The sequence below is a fragment of the Carettochelys insculpta genome, chromosome 17, assembly GCF_033958435.1.
Source record: "Carettochelys insculpta isolate YL-2023 chromosome 17, ASM3395843v1, whole genome shotgun sequence".
NCBI classification, from domain to species: domain Eukaryota; kingdom Metazoa; phylum Chordata; order Testudines; family Carettochelyidae; genus Carettochelys; species Carettochelys insculpta.
Genome location: NC_134153.1, coordinates 24,238,537 through 24,261,382, shown reverse-complemented (window position 1 = coordinate 24,261,382; position 22,846 = coordinate 24,238,537). Strand labels below are relative to the sequence as shown.

The window sequence follows — 22,846 nt, the reverse complement described above, 5'->3', positions numbered from 1 at the left end:
TTCTGTTTCAGTAACTGACCTCTTAAAATGTCATGTTAGTCTAGGCAAAAATTCAGCAGCAAGCTGGTGACTTGATGGGAGTTGAACAGATTCCCTGCATGTAACCATAGTATCCATTCACCTAGTAAATGAAGCGTGGGTGAAGGTACTACTGACTCATTTTAAGGCTGCAATTGAAGGGTTTCAGAGGTGCGTGCGTGCGTGCGTGCGTGCACTAACTTACAATCCGGTTTTGCTGGTAAACCGTTTTTATTTGCTATTTGAAAACTAATTGACAATACAGTGCAGTTGAATTCAAGGTTTTTTTTTTGTAGCTGGTTTCTTAAAAGCATATTGAATTTGAAGAGTGAGCTGTAACAAACGTTGGTTGTGTGTTTTAAATTAATAAAACCAGGATCAGTGCCTCTTGTGTAACATAAGTTTTTGTATTCTTGTTTGTTTAACATAGTACAGCGTTGGTAACAGCTTGTAATGCATTAAACAAAGATGTTTCACTTCCTGTTCTCAGATATGGATACATTTAAAATGTTGCTACTGAATTATCAATTACATTTTTGGTGTGATGTGACCAGTTCAGTCTTTGGGAAAAATTCAGAGAGGTTAAGCTGCTGTAACTTGTATCTGGCACTGTCCTTCATACCCTCAACTTGATCTGGTTTGCAGTCCCTTCGACTTAACACCTTCTGACCTGATGTGTGGAGAGGAATTTCTTAAACTAGGATATGCGTGCATTATACATGCCCTGCTAGTGCAGTTTGCTGCCGAGCCTTGTTCTGTACAGTGGGCTGGAGGCTTCAAGTCTTCCTCTTGTTGGCTCCGCTCTTTGGATGAAATGGGATGGGTAGGAAGGTGTATTTTGGGTGAAGTTTTTAGGGCAGTGAAATCAATATAACTTAACAGTCAAAGGGCGCCAGAACGAAAGTTACACCAGCTTCAGTTTGACTCAGAATTTGCCCCCTTTTAACAGTAGTCTCATTTTTGCTGTTTTCCCATTATAATGTTTGGATCATTTTAGTCACTAAACCTTGAGCAAATGCAATAGTACCTGCCCCAAGGAAGAGTTTCCTTTATTTAGGCATCTGTGGGATCTGATTGAGGGGGAGGTGAGCTTATTGTAAAGAGTGTGATAAGACCACATGTAGGCAGAATTCAGTCTGTTACGGGATCTCCTGGGGTACACCTCAGGCTGGTGTACTCTTGAGCTGCCTTCAGGGGCAAAGGCATGTACTTTTGTGGGAGTTGCACATTCGTGCTCGTTAGAGTGAACTAGGAGGACTTTCCTATGAGAACAAGATGAGGAAAAGGTTTTCCTCAAGAGAAACTCATACCTGCGAGGAGCTTCCCTGGATAAGAGACAAATTTGGCTGATTTCTCAGAGTTGTCAGGCTTTCCATTCTCACCCATTCTAAATATAAACCCAGGGCAAAGTTCAGCTGTTGCCTCATGACCTCCAGTGGTGTAATTTTTTTGCTGTAAGGAGTCTTGGTTAGGAGATGCTGACATTGATTCACACTCAGGCTGTCTTTCATCTTGGGGTATTCTCCCTGGGTGGTTGTGGTGGTGAATGGGAGCCAAGCTCTTGAGCAGTCTAGTTCAGCCATCTCAACTGCACAACAAAATTGGAGCTCACCATAATCATAGTGAGGTTGGGGATGAAAAAGTTTGGACAGAATACCGCATCTGTTTTCTGCCTCCCATATGGCGCCTAGGCTTTTCAATAAGAAGTTAGGAATATGTGTGCACAGCAGTTTAACACCTGTGGCTGCCCCAGGTCAACTGACTCAGGCTATGACTGTAAAATAGGCTGGAGTGCAGCCTCTAGGGCCCTGAGCTGCTTCTTGAGCCCAAACATCTCTACAGCCAACTCATGTACTGTAGACCCACCCTAGGGATTTGCTCCAGGTTATAAAGGGCATGGTGAAGCAAGGAATTGAACCCAAAGTCGCAGACTAGCACCCACACCTGAGAACGTCTGTCAGTACCTACTAGCTGTTCAAGGCTCCACTCAGTGAAATGCCTACCCACAGCAGTGTAACAATAGTGTGGGGTTCATCTACCCTGCCATGGGAGATCTACCCACTCAGGCTCAATCTTCTGGGGTTTGATTTCACATGTATGCAAAATCAAGCTCTCGGATTGCAGTTGACCCCCATACTCCTTGTCAGATGTCAGAGGTAAGGAAGGTCAAAGAGAAACTATTCTGTCAGCTCCCCCCTCGCTTAAGACAGACAAGTTAGCTGAGCATAAATACGTTGATTTTTAGCTATGTGATTGCTGTAGCTAAAATCGCTTATCTGTGGTCGACTTGTATGTCTAGTGTAGACATAGCCTTAGGCATAAAGTCAATTTTAAGGTACTCAACTCCATTTTACAATGTGACTGTTTTCACTGCAAATACCATTAGGTCAGTTTTTAAGGGGTGCTAAGGTCTACTTTCTCACCTCAACCCTTAAATGCGTAACACCAAGTTCAAATTTAAAAGGTCGAATTAATGCTAGTGTCGAAACAGCATTACTTAAATCTATTTTATGGGCCTTAAGGCATTCCATGATGCCCAGAACATGTCCATTCTGGTCACTTTCACCTCTGCTGCTCTCTGGGTGTGGCAGGAAGTAGGAAACAGGAAATCCAGCAATGTGAATTCATTTTCTTTCTGGGCAGCGTGGTGATTGCATCTAGCTAGGAAAGAGAGCCATTACATGGAGCCAGCAGGAAAGCCAGGACCTCATTTCAGCTGGTGGGCTAGTCCCTGCCCCATCATACCATGTGGTGGCTTGGCTGTGGGCACCAGACAGTGGCATAGCAGACAGTGACATGTCATGTCCTGTGTGGAGTGAATGCATCTTCCCTGCACAGGATTTAGCAGGAGAGGCTGAGAAACTTCTTTTCCATGCTTCATATTTGTGTGGGGCAGCCCACCCCAGGCGCAATGCGACTGACAGGCCGGTCCCCACCAAACGATGTGGCTCAGGCCATGCGGCTTATGGGTTAGCCCCTGGGAGTGGGCTGTGGGGATCGTGCTTGCCCTGTGCATGGTGACTTCCTTCCTGCACAGGATTTAACAAAAGATGCCAAGAAACTTCTTTTCTGCACTTCAGATTTGTATGGGGCAACTCCCCCTCCCCTACAGGCTTAGACCCTGCCTCACCACGCCACATGCTGCCTGTGTACAGTGGATCATGCTTTCAAGCTTGCACGTGATGAAGGCTTCTTCCCTGCAAGAAACTAATTTTCTCTGCTTCACATTTTCTGGGTTGGGCTCACCAAGTGCTTGGGTGGCAGGGAGGCTGTTCTTCAAGTCGCTGTTCTTCTAAAAAGGGGCAGAATGAAGAACAGTGCCAGCAGTGGGTGCTTAGAAACAGCTGGGTGGGGAGGGCGGCTGTAATGTGGACAAATCAAACAATTCTCTCACTGGGGAAAGAGAGGCCAGAAAAATGGCTGTATGTCCTCAATAGGAGGGGAATGAGGGTAATGCATTCTAGGCAGATGACATCACACTCACAACCACTTGCAGGGCATTTTTTTTTTCACCATACTGCACCAGCAAGAAAACCCAGAATGCTGTAGGGCTGATGGGACTTGGATGGGTTCCCCCAATGCCCTGCAGCAGCAGTTGAACTTTGGCGATTTAGTGGGGATGCATTATTTTGGCTTTATGGCCCAGTGTGGAAACTCAACTTTGACTTTATAAAATCCAGCGTTACAAAGTCGACGTTACTAAATTTGACTATTTTGTAGTGTAGACGTAGCCTTAGAAGCAGGGTGTAAGGGTGGGATAAACTGTCATGAGAAGTCTCTAAGCTAACCAGTGTGCATGGGGGCCAAACCTCCTTGGGATCTAGTTGGTCAGAGCAAGGATGAACAGTGCTTCAAGCATGCCTCCCTCCACTCTGGTGAACAGCTGTGTTGATGGTAGTCTCATCTCTTTTGCCTCCTGCCTTTAAGAAAATTTGTCTTGTGTATGAAAAATCATAGCTTGAAGATGCCTTATGGAGAACAGTGATGTGGAGATATACCTCTGTCAGCACTGGAAGGGACTTTCAGAGGTCATAGAGTCTAGTCTCCTGTACTCACAGCAGGACCTATCACCATCCCTAACAGATTATTTTTTTTAAAATCTATTTGCTTCAGATCCCTGAATGGCCCTCTTGAGGGCTGAGCTCATAACCCAGGGTTTAGCGGGCTAGGGCTCAAACCACTCAGCTATCTCCCCTCCTTCCCTGTTAAAGGTTATAATCTGCTGAATCTGTAGAACCTGTTTCTGTGCTTGTAGCCGCCTTATTGCTTGCAGTTAGAAATGGGTAAGTGGGTACCTCTTTGATTAGCGCAGGTATTCTAGGAAAATCCATCCACAATACTTCAGGAGCAGAGTGGCTTGGTGACTTAAGTCGACAACCTGTGAATGGTGTTTTTTCTTTTGTGGTTGGGCCTATGAAGACATGTGGCCAGGGCACCTTATCGTGGAACCTATTTTGGATCTGGTACTTTTCCACTCAAGGTGGGAAAAATTTGAATTGAGCAAAAGGTATACATGGCACCTGGTGGGAGGATGCGGGGGGCGGGGGTGCAGGGTTTGGACAAACAATAAGATGCAATGGGTGGGTGGGGCTGCCAAACAATAGGGGAATTTCCAGATGCCAGAAGACCCCCAGACTTGCCACCTAAGATGCCTGCTCGAAACACCTATGGTTATGTCGACAGTGCAGTTTCGGCAATTGACGTAAAGCTGACAAACACAAGTCACCAATGCATGTTTATGCAGCCTCCTGTCGACAATTGTGGTCGTAGTTTTAGCGCCCTTGTTGGCAGACTGATGGATGCACTGTGAGTGTGCATCCCTCAGCGCCTTGCAACCTGGAGCACAACGCATCACAGGAACACACAAAATGTCCAATCAAGCACCCGTTTCTTTCCCAGCCCTCCGGGGTCTTCTGGCTTCTTTCTGCATCATGAATAAAGCTGCCAGTCTTTGGTGTGCACTCTAACATCCGCAGTGAGAGAGCAGGACTCCCACCCTTCTGTGTGGTACTCACTTTTGTGAGGCATCATCCATAGGGCAGAGGAAGAAGAACTGCGGGCAGGGGACACTAAGTAACGTGGCTATAGCAGCATCCTCTCCATTGCATGTGGCCGTCATGGAGTATGTCTACGGGATAGTCTTAGTTTTGGGCTAGGGACACCAGCACTGAGTAGGGAGGAGTGCATTGTCATGAAGGTCTGGGGTGTAGAGAAATGACGACGGCGCTTCAGGGGCCAGCTCCGCACACAGCTCGGAGCTGCAGTGCGTGGACACCAGACTGAGAGTTGCCCTCTCAGTAGCAAAGCGTGGAAATGGCTGTGTGGAAGCTGGTGCCTCCCAGTTGCTATTAGCCTGTTGCAAATTAGTTTAGAGTGGAGGAGTCTAGTGCTGGGGGCTTTGCTTTTTTTGTTCTCAAAACGTTGTTGCATGAATTTTCATGTTGCAGCATGATTGGAGTTTTGTCACCAAAAAGGGTGAGCAAAAGCACTGCCTTGTGAGAGCTTGGAACACGGAAGAGACAGTCAAAAGGAAACTGACATCTGATGAGATCAGTACCCACACTTATTTACCCAGGAGCTCATTACTAGCTGAGCTTTTGCCTCATGAATATTTACAGCACCTTGAGGGACCACGAGTCTTAATATTGACTGAAACAGAGGTAACGTGTAGTGTTGTTTCTTTAACAGATGATTTTCTTTCACAAGTGGAATGTTTTTTCTTAAGGGATGACACATTTATGTGCAGTTAGAGCCCTGCATCATTGACTGACAGTGTACAGTAGAACCTCAATTTAACGGACTAATCGGGGCGGGGAGGGAAGTGGATATCCACATAGAACCAAATTAGAGTCTTACAAATGAATCAACGTGAAATCCAGGACGGCTTCGTTCAACCCTCGTCCAAAGCAAACCCATTGGCCGATATGAAACCTGAAGAGTGATTCCAGAAACACTCGCCAGGACCCAGAGGTCCTGGAAAGTGAGAGAGAAGACAGAAGTGGAGTAAGTTCCTTTTTATTATACAGTATTTTATGTACAAGGCCATCTTCTTCCCAAACAGCAGCAGCAGCATTGTCAGTTCGTAGCGAAAATTGCAGCTTATCTCTCAAAGCCTAGGCAACAATGATACAATGGCGCGGCACAGCACAATGGACAAACAAATGGTACAGGAACTGAAACATGGAAGAGGAGAAGGCAAAGAAAACAATGTTCTTTCCTTTTTAGCCCTCATAAATATTTCCAATGAAGAAATGCAACTACAAACGTTGTGCTTCAAAAGCCACAACCGTGAGCAGGACAGGTTCTTCCAGCGAAGGAAGCCCAGCACCCTGGCTTTCCACTCCATCCTAAAGACTCTGTGAGAGGCTTGAGTGTGAGTGCTGGAGCAGACACTAGGAGGCCACTTTGAAACTGTTCGAGTGGCTCATTGTTCTGCTTTGTTTCATCCTGTTGCTTGGAGTGTTATCAAGGAGAAGACATGGGCAGCAGCTTTCTGTGGGGCCTAGGGAGACAGCCCTCCACTTGGCCTGGCAGTGAGGACAGTTTCAGCTCTGTCAACTTCTGATGCCAGAGACTAGGAATGGGCCCAATAAACAGGGCATCTGGGGCTGTGCAACAGAAGGGAAAGTGCAAGGAGGGGTTCTTTTTTTTTTTAACTGTTTTGCTTGAAGAAACCACCCATGCCTGCTTTTGACCTTTGCCTTCTGGGCTGTGAGTGGGTGAAGGGCAGTGTGCATTTGGGGTAGGCAAGAAAACAGATGCTCTAAGCCCCTCAAGCTTGGCATGCTGGGCACTAACCCTCACATGTCTTCACGATTCAGGTGAGTTACTGCATCTCCCAGCTTCATCAGAACACACAACTCAGCCTGTGGGGCTGATGCAGGGACCCAGTGGATGGTCCCCTCAGCCAGGCCTTGAAGGCCCAGAGGGAGGCTGGAGTGCAAGGGATTGTGTGTGACCATGCAGATATAGGGGATTGAGTTGCCTGTTGAACCATGCGCGGGTTCTGGACTGGAAGGGAAAAGGTGACATGGTACTCCTCAGCCTGCACCGTTTGATTGTCCAATAAAAGGATCATATGCTAGTCACCAGAGCCCACTTCCACCCACCACCCCTATTCCACAGTGACTTATTTGTTTACCCATTTGTTGTGCATTGTCAGTCAGATGGCTTAAGAACCAAATTTCAGATGCTTAAAGGTGCTTTGTTTCTGCTGCTCTGGCACACTTAGTCACCTGTCAATGGCTACCGTCTCCCTCTGCCTGCTGGGCTGGTGGGCAACAAAGGGCATGCTACTGATTCCCTGACACCTGCTGATGACCCTGCATCCAAGGTGCCTCACTGGAAAAAAAGGGCTTAGAAAGAGGTGACTGGGCTAGGGAGGAAAGGTGACCACATGCCCCATTCATGGTCATAGGCATGAAACTACAAATTTGTCCTGACCAACATACTCGTTTCGCCAATTCAGACATGCCAGCCCCTTCTGCCTCAAGAACTAATTTTTGTACTGGTCTGACTAGCTATCTCTTCCTGCTCCTACAGACAGCTCTAAAATGGCCCCGGTTCATTTTATACAGCAACCTCCACCGCAGATTTTGATCAGTTTGTCCACTGCCGAAGGTGGCAGGAGGGCTCAGAGGAGCAGAGATCCACTTGGGTGACTGGTTTTCTTTCTTTTTTGCTTTAAGGATGGGTTGAAGATGTTAGTCCATGTTTCTTCTTTGGAATGCCAGGCAGAGATGGCAGCAGCCCTGCATTTTATGTTTGTCCAGCTCAGCATGCCAGGCCAGGGTATAACCTCATGCTCTTCTCACACCGGTATTCATCGCTGTTCTGAACATGCTACTGGAAGACAGAGAGGAGAAAAAACAGGAGTGTCATTTGTCTTGTGATTTGGGAGTACATGCAGAGCCCAGTCGAGAAGCCAGGCTGGGTGATACGAAAATGCACAGGGTTTCTGGGGAGACGCATCTTCCAAAGTGGCTCAGATAAAGAGGGTGGAAACATTTCCCCTGAATCCAGCATGCAACGTTTGGAGACTTGAGAACTGCGCTAGCGGTACCTGGTTACGGTAGGCTGGTGCCCTTCCCATCTGTGTAATGGGCTGTTCTCCTGAGAGGAGGGAAAGGGCAAGGGGGAAACAAACAGGAAATCAACATTAGCCCCTCCTCCTGATCTGTCCCATCAGAGGGATCTCCATGATTAGCTCAGGAAGAGGCAGCAGCTGGGAAAGGTGTCGCTTCATTCAGGAACATGGGTGGAATATAAAATGTTTCTGGGAAGCAGCAACAGTTGTGGTACGTAACATGGCTATTCATGCACAACCCTGAAAGCACGCCGGGAATGTAACAAAAGGCCGTATCCTGCAGGGGTTTGCTCGTTGTTTATGCCTTCTCAGTCTCTCCCGGTGAAGCTGTTGCCATCTGGAAAAATAGCAGCAGTGACAGAGGAGTACTACATTCTACTGCCTCAGTAAGCCTCTCTCTCTCTCATGTGTGCCTTGTATTGAATGAGGATGTTGATATAATAGACATCACAGAAACTTGGTGGAATGAAGATATAATCGACCACCTCACCAGGATGTTGAGAGATTTATGAAATGCTGAGATTAGAGAGCCTATACAAATAATAAATCTCAGTAATAATGAGGGATTTCACCTATTCCCATATTATCTGGGTGCACTTCACCTCAGGACAGGAGGCAGAGATAAAGTTTCTTGACACTTTAAATGACTGCTTCTTGGAGCACCTGGATCTGGAACCTGCAAGAGGAGAAGCAATTGCCAATTTGGTCCCATGTGGAGCACAGAACTATAGTTAGCACCTTTGGAAACAGTGACCAAAATATAATTAAATTGAACGTTCCTGTGGTGGGAAAAACACCACGGCAGCCCACCGCCATGGCATTTAATTTCTGAAAAGGGAACTACACAAAAACAAGGAATTTACGTAAACAGAAATTAAAAGGTACAGTGATAAAAGTAAAATCCTTGCAAGCTGCATGGAAACTTTTCAAAAACGCCAAATAATAGAGGCTCAACTTAAATGCATACCACAAATGTGGGGGGGAAAAAATGTGAAATAAACAAAAAAGTACCACCATAGCTTAACAGGGAAGTAAAAAGCAGTGAGAGATAAAAGGATATCTTTTACAAAAGTGGAACTAAATCCTAGGGAGGAAGATAAAAGGCACATCAATTGTTCTCATCCATCCTCCCTGTTGAAGGAAAGGGGCCCAGGTAGGGATTGTCCAATCGTGGAAGTAAATGTGTGGTTGCGCAGGTGGTGTTGGAGAGAGGGCTTTGGTTTCTTTCGACCATGGGATTCTGTTTCAGGCACAAGGATTGCTATGAAGAGACGGGATCCACCTAACAAAGAGAGGAAAGAGCATCTTTGCAGGCAGGTTTGCAAACCTAGCGAGGACGGTTTTAAACTTGGTTTGTTGGGGGATGGTGACAGAAGCCCTGAGGTAAGTGGGGTACTGGGAAGAAACACAAGGAGGAAGGAACAACAAAGGAGGACCCCGATTCCAAAGGAGAAAGTAGGCCAATCAGCTAATTTTCTAAGGTGTTTGTACACAAAAAGCCTGGGAAACAATCGAGAAGAATTAGAAGCCCTGAAAGAGTCAATGAAGTATGAGGTGATTGGAATAACAGAGACTTGGTGGGATGACTCTGAGGTAGAGGAGAGGTAACTGGAGAGGTAGAAGCAACAGAGATGGTGATGTGGCTGGTGTCTGCTATAGGCCACCAGATCAGGTAGCTGGGGTAGACAAGCCTTTCGTCAGACAACTAAGAGAACCTTCCAGATCACAGGCCCTGGTTCTCGTGGAAGACTATAATCACCCTGACATTTGTTGGGAGACCAACACAGCAGTGCACAAACAATCCAGGAAGTTTTTGGAGAATGCTGGGGGACAACTTCCTGGTACAAGTGCTAAAGGAACTGAGCAGGGGCTGTGCACAGCTCGACTTGCTGCTCACAAAGAGAGAGCAACTAGAAGGAGAAATAAAAGAGGGTGGCAACATGGGTGGCAGCGATCAAAGAGAGTAGATTTCAGGATCCTGATGAAGGAAGGTTGAGCAGTAAAATACAGACCCTGGATTTCAGAAGAGTAGATTTGGACTCCCTCAGAGAACTGATGGACATGGTCCCCTGGGAAGCTAATATGAACAGAAAAGGAGTTCAGGAAAACTGGCAGTATTTTAAAGAAGCTTTATTGAAGGCATGGGAACAAACCATCGCGATGTTCAGTAAGAACACTAACACGAGAAGTCGTTCTTCCGCTCTACTCTGCGCTGGTTAGGCCCCAGTTGGAGTATTGTGTCCACTTCTGAGCACCACATTTCAAGAAAGATGTGGAGAACTTGAAAAGGGTCCAGAAAAGAGCAACAAGAATGATCAAAGGTTTAGAGAACATGACCTATGAAAAAAAGGCTGAAAGAATTGGGCTTGTTTAGTTTGGAAAAAAGAATATGGGGGAGGGAGGGGCATGATGGCGGTTTTCAGGTATGTAAAGGGTGTCATAAGGAGGAGGGAGAAAACTTGTTGCTCTTGGCCTCTGAGGATAGAACAAGGAGCAATGGGCTTAAACTGCAGCAAGGGAGGTTTGGGTTGGACATTAGGAAAAAGTTTGTAACTGTCAGGGTGGTCAAACATTGGAATAAATTGCCTAGGGAGGTTGTGGAATCGCCATCTCTGGAGATATTTAAGAACAAGTTAGATATATGTCTAGCAGGGAAGCAGGGATGGTCTAGTCAGTACTTGGTCCTGCCATGAGGGCAGGGGGCTGGACTCGATGTCCTCAAGGTCCCTTCCAGTCCTAGTATTCTATGATTCTATAAGAAAAGCAAATATGGTAGGCAACCATCTTGGCTTACCAGGGAAATCCTAAGTGACCTTAAACTCAAAAAGGATGCGTATAAGAACTGCAAACTTGGATGGATGACTAAGGAGGGGTATAAATATATTGCTTGAGAATCCAGGGGAGTAATCAGGAAGGCAAAAGCAGAATTGGAACTTCAGATAGCAAAGAATGTGAAGGGTAAAAAGAGAGGTTTCTACAGGCATGTTAACAATAAGAGGGTGATCAGGGAGGGTGTGGGGCCTTTACTAGATGAAGGAGGGAACTTTGTGACAGATGAGTATTGTGTTCAGTCCTAGGCACTGCCCCCCCCCCCCGTATAGACAAGATATGGATGCATTGGAGAGAGTTTAGCAGAGGGCAATGAAAATGATTAGGGGGTTGGAGCACATGACCTATGAAGAGACACTGAGGGATTTGGGCTTATTTAGTTTGCAGAAGAGCGTGAGGCAATTGCTGGCAGCCTTCAACTTCTTGAAGTGGGACTCTAAAGAGCATGGACAGAGGCTGTTCTCAATAGTGAGGGATGGCAGAATGAGGAGCAATGGTCTCAAGTTAGTGTGGGAGGTCTAGCTTGGACATTAGGAAAAACTATTTCACCAGGATGGTGGTAAAGCACTAGAATGCATTACCTAGAGAGGTGGTGGAATCTCTGTTGATAAAAATTTCTAAATCCTGGCTTGACAAAGTCCTGGCTGGCATGATTTAGTTAGGATTCATGCTGCTTTAGGCAGGGAGCTGGACTCAATGACCTCCTGAGGTCCCTTCCAGCCTTAGGATTCTATGATTTTATGTCTCAAGGATCAGTCCTGTTGTTAAAAAGTCACGCACAGGCATCTTCTCCTGCATAGTACTCTCCTAAACTTAAGCCCTACGGTGAATGGTGATGGGCGCAGGATTGTGAAATCTGCACACTTTTAGTCGTGGACCAGTAGGTGGTGGATGTATGTATCAGTCATTCTGTTTTGAGGACTGGGGTGGGAGAACGACTGAGTGGCTCTCTTTAGGATCTGCTTTGCTCAGTCCACATGGGGAAGAGATTAGAAAAGGTGCCCTAAACATAGTTCACTTCAGCCTCCCTGAATGGATAACCAGGTCCAGTGGGTTCACCTCCATGTGGTCGAAATCAAACAGTAAACTTTGGAACATGGAATATTTGAACTCTAATGGAGAACCCATGCAATGAGCAACCTGAAAGACACCTGGCAGTTATCGCCCATGAGATGCGATGATTCAACGCTGATATAGCTGTCCTGGCAGGAATGTTAGATCAGAGGGACAGGTAAGAGAAGAAGGCAGAGGATACACATTTTTTTGGAAAGGAATCCCAAAGGAAGAAAAATGAACTAATGGAGTAGGATTTTCCATCAAAAATGAACTGACAAAAACCCTATCTGAAGTCCCTGTCGGCATCAGTGTGTGTCTCAGGACTCTCCACTTGACACTTGCCAAAAACCAACAGGCAACTGTCATCAGTACTTATGAACCAGCGCTACACACCGAAGATGATATGAAGGAGTAGTTCTACACCCAGCTGGACTCGGTCCTGAAAGACATCCCCAGAGAACGCAAGTTTATTCTCTTGGGGAATTCAGTGCCACGGTTGAAAGAGACATGGACCTTTGGCAGACTACTATTGGGGGGCGGGGGGGAAAGGAGTTGTCAACAGCAACTCCAATTAAGTGCTCCTCCTTACGAAACGTGTGGAACGTGAGCTCATTATCACAAACGCTCTCTTATGCCACAAAAACAAATTTAAGACCACCTGGCAACATCCTCGATGGAAGCACTGGCACCTCATAGACAGTCATCATCTGTGCTTGGGATTGGCCTGATGTCCTCCTCACATGTGCAATGACTAGTGCTGATGACTCCTGGACTGATCCACAATTGTGCTGATGACTGCTTTGTTCGATCCACAATGGTAATTAGGATTGTCACCAACGGGAGAAGTCAGAGGAAACTAAGCCGACGAAAGATCAACGTACAAGGCTTGAAGGACCCCATCGGACAAAGTGACTTCCAGATAGCGCCCAAAGGAAAATACCAACAATACACCCTGAAGATGTGGAAGAACAGTGGTGTCAACTGAAAAACACCGTCATTGGAGCTTGCAGAGGAAACGTTGTGGAAATTGAATGCATGATTGAGACAAAAAGTAAAGCCTTTAGGGCCTGCAATATGTCAAGTACACAACAAAGAAGAAGCACATGCCAAGGCCAAGGTGGAAGTCCAGAGTAAAACAAGGACTCTGAAAAACCAGTGGCGGACTGATAAGGTGCGAGAACTCCAGCATCTCGCAGACTTCAATGATACAAGGGGTTTCCTCAATGCTACCAACGCTGTTTATGGACTGAGAAACCATGGAATCAGTCCCCTGAGATCAAAGGATGGTACCCAACTCTTGAAAGACAATGAAGCCATTGCTTCTTGCTGGAGGGAGAACTGCCTCTCCACCATGGTCCTAGGATCCCTTGACCAAATCCCTAGGAGCCACCTAGGAACGATTGTGCAACACCTCTAGGTCCAAGCTGACATCAAAGCGATGAAATGCAGCAAGGTAATTGGACTAAATGGAATCACTGCTGAAGTCTTGACAAACAACTCCATCTTCTGATTCCCAAGATCTGCGATAGGGAATGGATGCTGTGAGATTTCAGAGACACACTGATGCAGTCCCTTCAATAAAGGTGACAAGTTGGACTCTGGAAGATATTGTGGTATCTCTCTCTGGCAACAGCAGGGAAAATCTTTGCTCAAATTCTTGCAAACTGACTCCTGCCACTCTCAGAAGAAATTCTGTGTGAATCCTAGTGTGGCTTCTGACCATTCTGAGGAACAGTGGACATGATCTTCACCACCCAGCAACTGCACGAAAAATGTGGTGAACAAAACCAAGCCATGTATATGAGTTTCATCAACCTGATCAAAACATTTGACTGTCAATCATAGCATCCTGTGGACCATCTTCTCAAAGATCGACTGCTCCAAAAAATTCATTAGTATCTTGAGGCTGCTTCATGACAACATGACTGCCACAGTATTGCGCAACAACTGATCCCAAAGCGACGTCTTTGAGGTCAAAACCGTAGTCAAACAAGGGTGTGTCAATGCCCCATCACTGTTCTGCATCTTCATTGCTGTGACCCTTCACCTCATTGATGACAAACCTCCAGATGGCATGAAGATTTTATATAGAATGAACGAGAAGGTTTTCAATCTCAGACCTCCATGACCTCGATCAGGGAGCTCCAGTACATGGATGACAACATGGTTGCTGCTCTTTCTCCACAGCCCTTCAAACTATCTTAAGTGCCTTCACTCAGCCATATGAGCATCTCAGCCTCACACTGAATATCAAAAAGACCAAGGTGCTCCACCAGCATTCACCGATGGGACAACCTCTCTATTGAAGTCAATGGAGAACTGCTGGAAAATGTGGAGCACTTCCTGTACCTTGGAAGTCATGTTTCTGCTAAGTCAGCATTGATTGATTGGAAATCCAGCATGGTCTGAGCTGTGCAAGCTCTGCTTTCGCCCACCTGAGACACAGGGTCTTTGAGAATGGGGACATCTATCCCAAGACACAGCTCCTTGTATACCGCACAATGGTTTTCCAATGCTATTGTACGCAACTAAAACTTGGACAACATACAAACGTCATTTGAAGGCACTTGAACAATATCATCAATGCTGGATCAGAAGAATTCTAAATATCTCTTGTCAGGATAGGCGCATGAACGCTAGTGTCCAAGAAGAGTCAAACATGGCCAGCATTGAAACCATTAGCATTTGTCAACAACTTCGTTGGGCTCGTCATGTGGTTCAGATGTCTGATCAGTGCCTCCCAAAATGTTTTTTTTTTTGCTTAGTTGGAGGTAGGACAGAGGAGCGTTAAGGGCCAGTGGAAGTGATATAAGGACATCCTGAAGGCACACATGTAAAAGTGCAGCATCAGTGTTGACGCTTTGGAGAACTTTGCCCAAGACTTTCCCCAGTGGAGAGCAGTAATCTGTGAAGGGATGGTGCAATTTGAGAGGTCCCACTGTAGTGCAGATGAGGAGAGGCAGAGAAGAAGGAAAGAACATCAGAAACTGCCCCACGGCCCTCCAACATCTACCAACACCTGCCTCTTCTGTGAAAAGATCTGTAGTTCCAGAATCAGGCTGATCAGCCACCAACAGACTCACAAGACGTCCTACTCATCGAGTGATCGCCAAGAAGGTGCAACTCCACTGCTACTGAGAGCAGATCTGGCCCAATTTCTAGCAAAATTTTGCATCAAAATAACAACACTATAGTATTCAAGAGTAATATGTAACACTATGGGTTACATTGTTACTGCCATTTTGGGGGCAGTTACTGTAGATGAGTACCGTACAGGTTGAATTGCGATCATCCAGCACCCTCAGGACCTGACTGATACTAGATGAGAGAATTTGCTGGACCATAAGAGGTCAATATTGTCTAGCACATTACTGACACTTCCACTGCTTACTGGGCTCTTAGAAGACATTTTGGGGTAAATTACAGCTGAATAACAGCATAGAACACTGAGATCCAGGGCTCGTGGCTGTAAACAAATTTTATGGAACCACAGGAAAGTTGGCCACACCCATGAGAAGTGGTCGTCTGGCTAACTATAATCGTGCCAGATTAGAGATGTTGCCAGATGAGAGAGTGCCAGCTTAGAAAGATTCAACGTGTAGTTTTTATAAATATTTGTAACTCGTCCCCCTCCGTCCCTGCCCCCTGGAACTGCTTTACAGTGTTTTTAACTGGCTGCTCTTTCTAAAACTGAAATGCTCCTCTGTAGTGATTTAAACACTTGGGAGTGGGGGAGCGGGGACTAATGCAGCTGTCTTTACCAAACCCCTATGCTAGTAAAATGCCTTTTCAATGCAAAGGCAGCTTGTGATGAACTGCGATTGCAAGGTTTAACTCTGTTCTGAGAGTGCGTACCAATGCCCTCTACTGAAATGGCTTATGTGCTGCAGGGACGAATGAAGTGTTCATATGGGAAATGTAGTTCTGAATTCCCAGACGTTTGTGTGATTACAGTGGCAAGCTCAACAGTGCATTAGTGAAGCACCAAATCCCAAGGAAGACCGTTTCCTCACTGCTCCCACTGCCTGCCGTGAGAAATGCACCTCCCTGGTATGAGGCAGCATTAGCTGTTTACTTTAACACTCCTGGGTTCTTCTCCCCCCCACCCCGCCCCAAATAAGTATGACTATAAATAGAGAAAATGCATTTTTGTAATTGATGAAAAATTGCCCTGACAAATGTCTAGACTCTGATTCTGATCTCAGACGTTTTGGTGTCCATTGGGGTAATACCACCGAAATCCATGAAAATCCAGCCTTTGTAAATACAGAGAAATTGAGGGCCGAGCCAGTGCTCGGAATGTCTCCAAACAAATTCACCACCTGGGTTCAGAACAAAGATGGTGGTTTTTCAACTTCAGTGATATTTATTTTGGGAAATTATAAGCCCCTGAAATCAGAGGCTGAGAACGCAGTGCCGCCACTTTGACTATAACTAGAGTGAAAACAGCAATGCACAGCAAACGGGCTAGAATAAGTGACTATCGTAGTGCTTGGTGCAACCGGTAGTGAATGCAGTGTGTGTGCAAGTGAATACACATCGAATCAGTGGTGCTGGCAGTACGGGTGCTGGAAGCAGTGAAAACACCGGGTGTTCATCACTGGCAGCCCCATGATAAGAATTGTTTCAGCCCAACAAAAGATCATTCCTGTGATAAGTACAGGCCAGCAAGAACTGCACCCAGGGAACCTCTTTCTCATGCACAGCAAAGGCATCTGACCTCATCACAGTGCACCAGGCCAGAGGCAGCGAGCAAATAACTCTAGCTCAGTGCTCTGGGTCTTTGCCTGCATGTCAGAGAGTGGCATTAAAATCCCTGCTCCACTGAACACTGAAGTAGTTTAAGAACAGCGGAACAGCTTCAATGGGAGAGCATGAGAGAGGGCCACGTTAAAACACCCCACAACCTAGTGGTTAGAGCACTCCTGGGAGGGGGGCGACCTGGGCTTCATTCATTCGTAGATTCTAACTCCAGGAGAGACTGTTACGCTAATCTGCTCTACCCTCCTGTTTAACACCCATGAGAACTTCCCATCGTAAACCTGGAGTAGATCAGTTGGGAAGAAGAAGAAAAAAATCCACTCTTGATTTAAAAATAACCAGTGATGGGGGATCCACCACAGTCCTTGGTAAATTGTTCCAGTGGGTTCTATCCCCATTCGAACAAGCCTCTGATACTGGTCTGCTGCGTGACCTTGGAGAGCCCGTGCCTCAGTTTCCTCATTGGTAAAATGGGGCCAATGACATCAGCTGTCTTTGGACAGCATGTGTGCAATCTACTGAGGGAAAAGGGTTCTGAAAGAGGTAAATCTTCTACTGTTTCACCTGCAGGTGGCCGGTATTGTCTGGTTTTATGCCTCAGATTTATGCATGAGCTTTTGCTCCGTGAATTCCTTTCCCACGGATAGTTACTAGAGAGGCACCCTCACCTTAGGAGCCATGCAGGAGCAGCCAGCAAGTCCCTGTGGCCTGTGCTGCCTCCCACAGCTCCCATTCTCTGGGAGTGGTGAGACAGACGCACCCCTAGGGGAAGGTGAGCAGGGCAGCTTCCTTGGGTCCTGTGCTCCAATTGATTACGCACAGCCCATGTGGCGTGCTGCCTTGGGCCCTGCAAATTCTTTGGCTCAGCCTGATGGCAACCAACAGGAGAAACAACTGCTTACCTTACCTTGCTGAGCCGTGTGCAGCCTGTGGGCTGCCGGTTGCTCACCGCTGTTCTGAGCTGCGCTACGCAGGCCTGAGCTGAAGCCCATTAAAGGCAAGAATGCCATTAGCTTCCATGGCCTTTGGAGGAGGCCCTCGCACAGGTGAGAAGCTCCTCGAAAGATGTCACGAAGGGCAGCTCAGTCAGCAAAGGTTATTTGTATCTGCCAGCGGCATAAACTGGCTGACCCACAGACTCAGGTTTTAGGGGCTTGGGAGATCATGGTCCACTTTAACCTTTTGTGTAACGAGCTGAAGAATCTCGTCTCACTCTCTCTATGCAAACTACACAGGTAAAAGGGGGTACCTGTGAAGCGTGTCAAAGGAAGACAGCGATTACTGCTGTGGCGAAGAGAGGCTCCAGTCGGGATCAAGGCCTCATGGCGCAGGGTGCTGTACGTGCACAGGAAGAGCCATGCCCTGCACCTCATGAGCTAACAGTTTAAGGTGTGTGGCTCATCTGAACTAGGGTTACATCCATCTGGCTTGCACCCAGACAATCCTATTGTTAGCATCTGCAGATGGGAGCCATTCAGAGCTGCCAGGTGCCCTACATGGCACCTGAGCCAAAAGTTTGGTTGCCACAGGGGCAGGGAAAGTGCAAGATTGTTAACCCATGCTAGACCCTGCTCAGCTATGGCCACCTCCTACCTGCAGGCAGGCTCCTGGAGACAATGCAGTGAGTGACGGGGGAGGCAGGCAGAGGAGCAAGCAATGAGGGCTGGATTTTGGGGGCAGAGGTGAAGGTGAGGAGGAGGATGGGGGGAAATGGTGGGAAAGGGGGTGGGGTGGCTCAAGGGAAGAGGCAGGGCATGGCCAGGGACTCAAGGGTGTGAAGACAGGACGTTAGAAAGTTGGCAACTCTGTAAATCAGAGCGGGGTGAGTAATATGTATGAAAGATTTGAAGATATGAAAGCAGGTATGAAACATTTCTGTGGAAAAAATAATAAAAGGCCCCAATTATCAGGAATGCCAATAGATGAGTGTTCTTGTGAAAGTGGGGTAAGCGCTCTATTCGTTTGGGGGGGGGGGGGGTGAAACAAAATGCTTTCCTTTATTTTCCATTTCTGAAAGTAAACTGAAGCAAATTTCTGAACAAAAAGTCATTTTATATTGAAAAATGGAAGCAGTTTGATTTTTTTCTGATTATTTTTAGGCTCCCCACCCCCAAAATAGCTTAGTGAAATCACTGTGAATTCATGCAATATTTTGGTTGACCTGAATCTGCCTTCTCAGCAAAAAAAAAAAGTTTCAGTTGACAAATTTCAGCTAGCTCCAGCTTGGATGTTTGTAAGTCAAGGGATACACACAACAGAAGGAGCCAAAAACACATTGGAAGTTATTTCAGAAATGTTCAAACACTGCAACATTGGGAAGTGGTTTCTGTGATTTGCTTTAAAACTTGTGAGAAAATGCCACCTGGTGGTAAACTGCAGCCCAGGAAGTGGCAGGGTTTTGAGAGCTCTTTCACTACTTTGTTTTATCTAGCTTTTGACTTCCCCACTCAACACCCCCCTCCTGCAGCCTCTCTGTTCTTCTGGTTTGCCAGCCTTGATAACAATTTTTCTGATTTGTCAACCTTGATAAAAATGTTTGGACCTCTGTGCTTTATATATTGTGTCTGTTCTGGTCTGGCTATGGCCTGAAGAAGTGGGTCTGTCCCATGAAAGCTCATCACTTAATAAATTATTTTGTTAGTCTTTAAAGTGCTACACCGCTGCTTTTTTGTTTTGTTAGAAGACTATGTTTATTAGTCTTTGGGAAAGCAACAGAGCTTTCCTCCGCCAAAGATAGGCATTGCTAAGACTGCTGTCGTTACAGTATCTAAGCACCGCCCTGGTCTTGCACTACTTAACTTTGGAAACATGCATATCTCAAAGAGCTGGGAGGGACCTGGAGGGGTCATTAAGTCCACTCCCCTGCACTCACAGCAGGATCTGTCACCGGCCCTGACCTGCCCCAGGCCCTTGAAAGTCCCACCCCAAGGGCAGAGCTCACAACCCTAGGTTTACAAAGCCACAAGGTCTAAGCACTGACCCTCCCCGAGCTTTAAGCAGGTGAGTAGCCCAGTTGTCTTCAAGGGGAGTAATCACACTCCCAGATGTATACTTCTTACCAGTTCATCTTCACAGTCATCTCGCCTGAGTCCTTCCTCGTCTCCTTCCTCCCCATTCAGCGGCTCTTCTGTGTTGATTTCTGCCTCTGATGCTGTGTCGTCCTGGGAGATCTCGCTTTTGTTCCCTTCTGCCTTCTTTCGTACCTCTGAGAGACAAGCGGCAGGTCAGCGGGAGGCAAGGGACATGGAGGAGGACCAGTCTGGAGTTAGACTCAAACAGGCCCGTAGGAGCTGCAGGCCAGATATTCAGCACCCAGGAGGCGACTTTATAAATAATCGGGCAGTGGCTCTTCCACACAGGCGTGACGCCGCTCACTTGGGTGGAGCGGCCCCAGGCTGGGGGGTGTGTGGGAAGAATCAGGCCCAGTGGCTCTCCTCTACCTTTGGCAGCCCTTCCACAAGCCAGAAAGGGAGTCCCATTGAAGGTGAAGTGGTGTGTGTGTGGGGTGGAAGCGTGTGCATTAGGATCTTCAGACACCTGAGCCTCAGCACCTCACAACTGTCAATCATCACACTACCTACCGGGGCTGGATCTGAGCCAGCAAATACAGGGCGAGAGAGAGAGAGAGAGTGTGTGTGTGTGTGTGTGTGAGAGAGAGAGAGAGAGAGAGAGTGCACCTGTCTTCCTGTACCTTTTGTGCTGGTAACAGGACAACTTCTGAGCGAGTCTTACGTCACACACACTACCGTTCTAAAGCACACCGCCCACAGAGCCAGCGGTGCACCGGCGGAGCGCCACTGACTGACCTGTGGGTGATTTCTGTTCTTCGGCAATCTGCTCCAGTCGGCTCAGGAGAGCGTCGATGTTGGATTTGATCTGGGTCAGCTCGGTTTTGATTGTCTGCAGCTCGTTGCACTTCACTTCAAAGGAGAGCGGGAGAAGGACAGGCGTGAGCCTCCGTGCTGCAATTTTACAGAACTCGGCTGCCGCAGCAACACTGTGAATCCCTCCAGAGACAGGGGACTGCAGTGGGGGTGATGGAAGGTATCAGCACAGAAACTGTTCTGTGCCACTGCCAGGGCAGGGGGTGAGTCCGGGACTGTTTAAATGGCTATGCTATGGCATGAGATGGGGCGGCCAGCTGGGCCGTCTCAGCGATGCTCCCAACAGCAATCAGAGCTGGAGGCTGGTGTAACTGAGCATATGCTGCACACATGTAAGCCCACTGCACGGCAAGCTGGGGGCTGCCCACGGGTCTGATCCGTTGATGGGGGCTGGGTGAAACGCTGGGAGGTGCTTTCCAAGAAGCCCAGATGCCGGGCAAGTGGGCCAGGTTGCGACTTTTGGGAAAAGCCCATCGGCTGCTCGAGGTGTGAGAAAAGCCTCGAGGCTGCCACAATGAGCCTTGAACGGGATGGGACCTACCGGCTTAGCATAGAGGCCTGCCCAGCCCTGCCTCTGCTCGGCCAGAGTGTGGGAGATTGCCGCTGTCTGCCTGCTGGGGGCTTGTCCTGCTCCACTCAGCTGAGCTCCGGACGGACAGCGGAGTGAAGGGCTTGCCAGCCTCTGTGCCCTGCCCTTGCTTCCCTGCTGGAGCCCCAGTGCCCTGACTCCCATCTCCTGCTGGAGTGCCGGTTGGGCAGAACAGAACCCCATTCCCAGCAGGAGCACCCAGCACATGGGGTGTGGGGGCAAAGAGGGTGGATGGTGCAGGGCATACCTTTTTATGGGGCATCTATCCCTCCCCCTCTCCCAAAGCTAGCTGGAGGTGGCGGGGGGGCTCACCCCATCACTGCTACCCCCTGCTCACTGCCCACCCCCCTGAAGTAGGGGTGCACCCACCTCTCCCCTTCTGGCTATGCCACTGGGCATAACCCCCCCACCCCCTCCTCCTCTGGCTGCCTCTCTGATGGGAGTCAGGGCCTGCTGCAAGCAACCGGCCAGGCTGTGGGAGCGGGAGTAGCGACCAGCAGCAGGAGACTGAGGTTAGGCTGCAGCCTGGGTGGCACTGATATGAAGTCAGCATGGGCTGGGAATCACCATGGTAAGGCTCAGATAGTTCTCTGCACATTACACTCCCCAGACACTGTGCTACTCCCGGCTGGCCTGGGTTTCACTTACTCACCAGCCCCAGGTGTAACCGCCAACAGCCACACGTCAACCTGGGACTGCCGGCGCTTGGTGCAGGTGCTTCAGCAGTCTGAACTAAAAGCCAGCTGGCTCTGAGCTAAAGCTGCAGTGGAGACCCATTCGCGTGCTGTGCAAGGGTATGGCTACGCTACAAAAAGGGTGAATTTAGCCAAGTCAGAGTTGTATCGCCGGATTGTATAAAGTCGAAGCCGAGCATCTGCACCTGCCCACAAAGTCGACTTAGTGTGTCCCACCTATTGCCAAAGTTTGACACTTGCAGCAGTGCATTGTGGGAACCTATCCCACAGTGCCCTGAGCCCTGTTGCATTCTGGGCTTTTTTGCTGTTGCATTTTGGGGAAAAAATTCCTTGTACGTGGTTGTGGGAGTGTGTTGTCATCGTCCCACACTGCCTTGCCCTGAAAACAAAGGGCCATTTTTCAGAACTCTCTTTCCCCAGTGAGATCTCATCTGACTCATGGACCTTTTAACCCAATGTGCCACGACAGCACCCACTGTCCTCATCCCAGCCTGCACCCCCTCATCTGCTCCCTTTGCAGCCAACTGGCTAATTTCCAGAAGGCAGTTAGGAAAAGTGAGGAATCCCAGCGGGTGCTGATGTCCAGTGGTTAGTATCACTCAGGGGAAGAAAAGACAGCGTGCCTGGCTTTCTAGTGATTGGGCCATGCTAACAGGAACCTCACTGATCCCCTGGGGCTGGGGAGGACACCAGTGTGTACAGCAGCCAAGCGAACTGGCAAAGGTGCTCAGGCTACAATTATCTCTGAGCATTTGTGCAGCAAACAGGACACCGCAGAGACTGTACCCCCCCACCCCAGCCCCGAGCCACATGTTTTTGGAAGTTGGGTTGGGGCATCCCACAATTTAGCTTTGGCCAGGGCTGGCCCCCTGCTCCTCTGGAGCTAAGGGAGAGCCGGGGAATTGTGAATCTCCCGTTAGCATGGTGA

At 47.9% G+C, this 22,846-nt stretch overlaps 1 protein-coding gene across 4 annotated transcripts in view; it reads right to left on the bottom strand.

The window, feature by feature from the left end:
• Positions 1-6,023: 6,023 nt before the first annotated feature.
• RALY (RALY heterogeneous nuclear ribonucleoprotein) overlaps positions 6,024-22,846 on the bottom strand; it is a 229,400-nt gene continuing 212,577 nt past the window's right edge. For 3 of the 4 annotated variants that reach the window (XM_075011548.1, XM_075011550.1, XM_075011549.1), the window contains 4 exons: positions 20,557-20,670; positions 19,810-19,955; positions 8,677-8,780; positions 6,024-7,863 (listed from right to left, as the gene is read on the bottom strand). In XM_075011548.1, the coding sequence (XP_074867649.1) occupies positions 8,703-8,780; positions 19,810-19,955; positions 20,557-20,670 (338 nt within the window). In that variant the 3' untranslated portion in view covers positions 6,024-7,863; positions 8,677-8,702. The remainder of the gene's footprint in view (positions 7,864-8,676; positions 8,781-19,809; positions 19,956-20,556; positions 20,671-22,846) is intronic. The other variant, XM_075011551.1, reaches the window with a different exon arrangement.